The sequence below is a fragment of the Saccoglossus kowalevskii genome, chromosome 5, assembly GCF_978046115.1.
Source record: "Saccoglossus kowalevskii chromosome 5, keSacKowa6.1, whole genome shotgun sequence".
Classification (NCBI taxonomy): domain Eukaryota; kingdom Metazoa; phylum Hemichordata; class Enteropneusta; family Harrimaniidae; genus Saccoglossus; species Saccoglossus kowalevskii.
The window spans coordinates 3,231,717-3,238,220 of NC_140645.1; the positions used below are offsets into that span (position 1 = coordinate 3,231,717).

General features: G+C 33.1%; 1 protein-coding gene across 1 annotated transcript; it reads left to right on the forward strand.

Annotated features, from left to right (window-relative positions):
* Positions 1 to 1,468: 1,468 nt before the first annotated feature.
* On the forward strand, positions 1,469 to 2,622 carry LOC144341621 (uncharacterized). The gene is made up of 4 exons (XM_078005298.2): positions 1,469 to 1,672; positions 1,852 to 1,996; positions 2,265 to 2,373; positions 2,523 to 2,622. Exons 2-4 carry the CDS (start codon positions 1,861 to 1,863, stop codon positions 2,620 to 2,622), a joined length of 345 nt encoding a protein of 114 aa, XP_077861424.2. The 5' UTR covers positions 1,469 to 1,672; positions 1,852 to 1,860.
* The last annotated feature ends 3,882 nt before the right edge of the window (positions 2,623 to 6,504 follow it).

The following is a 6,504-nucleotide window of genomic DNA, read 5'->3' on the forward strand; positions in this document are numbered from 1 at the left end:
ATAGATTCCAGGGTCATTGGAGTTAATACAATCCAAATATTACCAAACATGTATGTTCTTGTGGAAAGTGGTGTGAATGTGAAAATACGTTTACCTAATGCAACATCTGTTTTGGAGTTCACTGACGGAAAGGGTAAATATTCATAATTGTTTAAATATTTAACTCGACTTGATCATGACACAAATTATATCATAAAATCAAACCATTCAGTTTTACATGAGTTATGTGCAATAAATGAATAATGGTTAGACCTTTGACCTTTGCTCCTTTCGTTATCATATATTTAATATCACCAGGAACTACGCAAGCACTGGAAATAACAGCAGATAAATCACACTTGATGAGGTTCTTGGACTCGGGCAATAGCGGTCATTACGTATTTAAAGATAGCAATAACAAACTATTATCAGATATGTTTATGGTGGTTAACGACGGTAGGATTAAATCAGGTTCGTTATCTTATACACCGCACACACATATCGACGCACAGTAGAAAATAGTATTGAATGTAACAGCAATCCGTGAGTTACCTCCCAAAAATTTCTCGTTCACACGAGGTCACGTGATTCAACGATTTCTAGCGTTAGAAATATTCATAATTTATTAACATAATTGTAGTTTTTTGTTTGTTAACGTTTATCAGCTGATAAGGTCACGTGGCCAAAAGGAATCGATCCTATAACGTTGTCATTTGAATTACTGGACTTCACGTCCTAATTTCCATAGTTATTAGATGCAAATATTCGAATGTATTCTGATATTTTATTTATAGTCGATGTATATTAATTATAGCATATACTAATGTCTTACGTTGCCCATAGGGACTACTGTTCTAGGAAGGGCAGGTCGTCCTACATCTATCCATATCAAGCTCAAGCTCAGTGACGCAAAAGATGTGGCTTTTTTCAAACGTTTGAATCCAGGAATGACAACATACTTCACACTTATGCAGAAAGGAGGCGAAATCAGTTATGACGACGGCGATATACCGTGTACTATATATGAACCCGGTGTTACACCGTATCTTACCCAGGGAATACTATCGCTGAATTTCCAACCTCTCCAGTGTGATTTCAAAAATAGTACATATTTATTGAAAGAAACGTTTAATATGAGTCATAAAGTTTCAACTGAATTAAGTGGAATATTTGATGGTAAAAATAATTTAGAAAATTATACAACTCAATACAGTATCGCTATGTGTAATGTATTACATTTATTATTTTCAAAACCGCAGCTCACATATTGGATCATCGTAAAACCAACAACAATTACTGATGATCATTAAGCATTTTAGAATATTTTTATATTATCCTAAAGTATGATTAATGAATCTTTTTATGACGTCCATAATTGCTATCAAAATAAAGACAAATAGTAATTTTAATACACATTATTATTACAATATTAGTTGTATGTAAAATAACATAATGTACACTGTTGCAATTTAAATCATAACAACATACTGCGAGACCAAAAATCTGAAACAACCAATTTGAGTATTTTACGTGAACACTAATTACCTTTGATTCATACATAGATTTGGTTTCACCAAAAGTAGTGAAAGACGATGACCACAGTAAGGAGAGATATGTAAAGCTAGTTTGTGAAACTAACACTATTGACGAATATGATTACACTTGGTATTTTCAAGACAGAAAACTCAGCTTAGTAAGTACGGCATTTATACAAGACATTGTAAATAATTCGATTGTTGTGACTACATAACTAAAGTACAATGTATAAAATAGACGATTAGTAAGAGTAAAACTAGCGACACTTGCTAATTGACAAGACCTTGGAATTTGACCTACCATGACCTATTTATTTCATTGACTTTGTTCAACTAGGGCAAGACCATGTATATTAAAAACATCACTGCAAAAGATGTCGGAGAGTATAGATGCAAGATTGAAAACATCTGCAAAATAGCGGCAGTTTCAACAGCTGTGTATTTGAAAGAAGATGGAACGCTAGGTTTGCAGCCAGATAACAGTCAGTATCAGTAGTTATATTTACAACCTGTACTAGCGCTTAGAGCTAATTTAGGCTAAGCGCAATATAAATACTCTTCATAATTATTATTATTATTATTATTATTATTATTATTATTATTATTATTATTATTATTATTATTATTATTATTATTATTATTATTATAACTAATATTAATATGATACACGTAAGGTGGCAACTTATGTTTTGCCAGTGTTATTATGGGTGCATAGTGTGTGCAAATGTTATAAGTTGTATGTATTTGCAGAGTCTTTGACTGGCGACGAAACGTTACACTTGATAATAAAAATCGTGATACCAATAGTTGCGGCCATTATTATTTTCATTGTAATAGCTATATGTCGCTGCTGCTACAAGTAAGATATATTTTCACTTCGTGAATTACTGAAAATGTTCTCCCACTGTGTTATTACAATCCGGATGAATCTATTTTATCCCATTCAACGTAATAATACTGCTATACAGTCTTTTTCAGAAAATAATGCATAGTTGTTTTATGTTTCAGGCGTTGTAAAAAAAAAAATCAAGACGTCAAAGTCAAACTGATAGGATCAAATACTCACAATGTTCCGGATAAGACGGAGAATATAGTTTATCATTTCTAGCTCTCCTGTATAATTGAATTAGTCAAAACAACACAAAATATTTTATACTCTTGTGTCAAAACCGGTAAATATATCGCTAAGTTTTCTTACAAAATAATATGTAACATGTTATGTTTCTACTTGTAACATTACAAATGATGTAAAAATTGTTTAGAAGTATTTTCGCATTCTTGGATTTCATAGATTCATCATCACCAGTCAGCCAATCAACGATTTCTTGACTCCAGTTCGCAACAACTTTGAAATCTTATGTTAATATGACTGTAATAATTTTAGAATTTATTCTTATTATTCGATTTATATGTGTCATTATTATTATCTTTCAAATCGCGATTTGCAAAAGTCATATTTATTCCACCAACAATTCAAAATTCATTATCGATTTATTGAGATAGTGATCTCTTGCATATTGCACCATGGGTAAAAGAAAATATGAGAAGTCTGATTCCAGAAATTGCGGACCAAACCCGCAACCTAGCCAGATGTTTTTAAACAACCTGGTAAATGCCTTATATAATCAACACCTCTGACAACTATCAGCAATGCTGATTGCCTCAATACAGCTAATATTCGACAATGGTACGCAAGTTTCCATAGTATTATTCCACGATTATTGTGTGTGAACTCAAGGCTTATCTTATGATATTTAACATTGCACTGATATTGTGGTATTGCACAACTTAGTATTTTACGAAGGTGATTTGCAATTTATTTCAGACTTGCAGCCGACCTAATATTTTCGCATAGGTTATTCCATGTTTTACAATGAACGAGAAACATTTATTTGCACCGATTTTTACATCATTAGAATATGTCTTTCATTATTGTATTCAAGCATGATTCTTGATTTAACATGATTTGACAGTATAGTATGTCTCCAGGAATAATTTTAGACAGAGTTTAAATCATTAACTTAAACTGTGTTGCTAGTTGTCAAAACAACAGTTATCGACAGATTTCTGTGGCCAATTTTAAAGTTGGTAAATGGCATTCTGTTTCAGGATTTGTGGGTTATTAACATGTATTTTTTTACCCTGGTGCATATTACACATTGTATCACAAATGTTATTAACTCATTTTTAATCTAGTGTGTTTTCAGGCATCCTTTCATTGCGTCACTCATCTAGATTTGGAACTGCTCAGTTCTTCGTCAAATTTCTCGTTACATCTGCACGGACAACATTTTACAGTAGATTTTCCTGAAGATTTTACAATCTGTTACTTGAGGACTAAACATCAAACTATTTAGATCAATTCAACCTAGTATTTTGTTTTCCCATTTTCACTATACTATACTAAAGAAACACAGATATGAAATACGACTCTGTGTCTAATTTGTAACAATTATTTTTAGAGTTTTTAGTTATGTTGTTGTGAGTTGTGATTGAATAAATAAAGAATAAGCAATCTTATGCATGAATAAATTCCTTGGTATTTAGAGAAAAATCTGATTATCTGCAATAATTCTTTTATAGTTTAAGTTTAATGAACGCACTCACAATCTTTTACTTCCCATGGTTCAAATCTGACCAGCTTTGGTGCAGGACAATGGATGACACAGCTCGGAAAACGCATAGGTTCCAAGCGAGTGATAAACATAAACTTACATCAATTCAGACATATTGCCATCAGAGATGATGGTGTATTGATTTTATAAACTGCGTCAACAAAAATCAAGAAATTTAAGCATAAAACTGTTTTTTTTTGGGGGGGGGGCAACTGCTTATTCCAGCGTATAGCTCGAAAACCCCGAATTAACTTTATCAATATATCTGAAAATGAATATTATTTGTACTTGTAATACATAGTTTGTCATCTGACATAATTACTGCGTGGGCACTACTATACTGACCTGCAGTCTTTGCAATAGTTAATTTTAACAAACAATAAGTAATGTATTAGGTGGGAATTATTCGATAAGTTAATTAGATTAGTTGTAAGCTTAAATGTTAAACAGGTCAATGCGTGCATGCTATGACTGTCTGGTTCATTCCGCCACATTGTTAGCATGACAAAGTACACTAGAGAAGTTTTCTCTTTTTATTCTCCAAAGTTTATTTCATTGAAACGTACATCTTCGTAATCATGTCCCAAGAACAAAACATATACATCAATGTTAGATTTAATTGCATGACATTTCACTGACACAAGATGTGACCACTGATATGTGATGAAATTGTTTTTGCGTATCTGTTGTCCGACTTAATTAGCTGATTACTAGCGAATGGCTGTGTTATGTCTGTCATCGTATAGGCATTTGAGGTTCTGGACGGAACTCGACTCAGTGATTTGGAACTAATTACGAGATAACCGTCGCTATTCAGACTACTATTTCTGACAGTTTGGTATTCGTAGTTATTAATGTAGTGAACGATTACTCAAAAGATATGACGTGTCCAGTACTTAGTGTGATTGGCTTTATGATTGAAAGTTACGCCTTAGAGTCTTTTAACTGCTTTGTAATTGGTTAAGGTTTTGAAAATGAATAAAGAGTTTTTAGTCGGTCTTGGCGAGTACACGAGGACAGACGAGCCTTGGAGAGTCTTAGGGAGAGTCTTGACGCAGTTTTGGGTCAGCCCTGCGATAGTCTTGGGGACTTTTCCCCCAGGGCGCTGTGTCTTATAGAGTGCTCGACTGACCGACTAAGACGAGAGTTGAAACGTATTTCATTGTGCGTCTATTTGACTGTAAAGTTTAAGTGACTTTCCCGATCCCGCACCTCAAGGGGACGCGATATAGAGACGAGACGATATTCCCCCCTGACACGTGATGAGAACACGAGGTGAAGAATTTCCCCGTGATAGGTGTATGACATGGTGATAGGTGTATGACATGGTGATAGGTGTATGACATGGTGATAGGTGTATGCACATGGGTTCTATTTATGATATATTTTTATATATAAATTAAATTGTCAATTATTGGAGTTTAATCGACTGATTAGTTAAGCAACTTGCTTTAAGAATACACAGGGTAAAATACAGTTATGAATAAGTAATAATAATAAATTCAGTTTTAGCAAAAAAACAGAGACGTTAAAATCAATGTGACAAGTTGACAGCTAATCATTGTCATCAATTTAGTATTTAGCTGTACTGTACTAAACTGAATTATTTTGCAAAATCAATTTTAAGGTTTAATACAAATGGTTACAAGGAAAGATTTGCATGGACTCACTGAAAACCATTAATAGAACTATTCGACAACCTTTAAAAATGACATTTTCATCCGACAAAGCTCCACGAACGTGAAAATTAATTTCACCTCGACGATTTGTATACACTGACTTCATCATCTTCAAGTTTTATCGGCGACCCACACATCATAAAACACCATACACAACATAATATTTTACTAGGTCATCCATATATTTAATTAAAAAGTTGTCTGAAATACTAACATATATTTTACTATCAAAAAGGTGCTCCATAATTAATAGAAAATTGATATCACTGACTAACCCCGGTATGAATCAGATGTAGAAAGAGCATTAACCCATTTTGCACACCGGAAGTTGGATCTGCATGGCCCTGTTTTTTTTACAGTTTTTTAAAGCTGTCAAATTATTTCAAAACGCCCAATTAAGTGAAACTTGATAAAAAATAACTTGTAAGCGATCTCTCTATTTGCGTTGAATAATGACAGTATCACTGCATATTTTTAGTTTATTAAGTCTTTGTCCAGCGAAATAGCGCCTCACTGTGGTCATATGAATGCCTAATCTCTTCTCTTCTACACGCTGTCCATGTGGCAGTATATCATTGTAAGTCATTACAACATACAACAGGATTACACGAGAATGAGGTATTATTATATTGACAAAAGTAAACAACCATTATATACCTTAATATTACGTTTTTATAGAAAGATATTGACAATTTG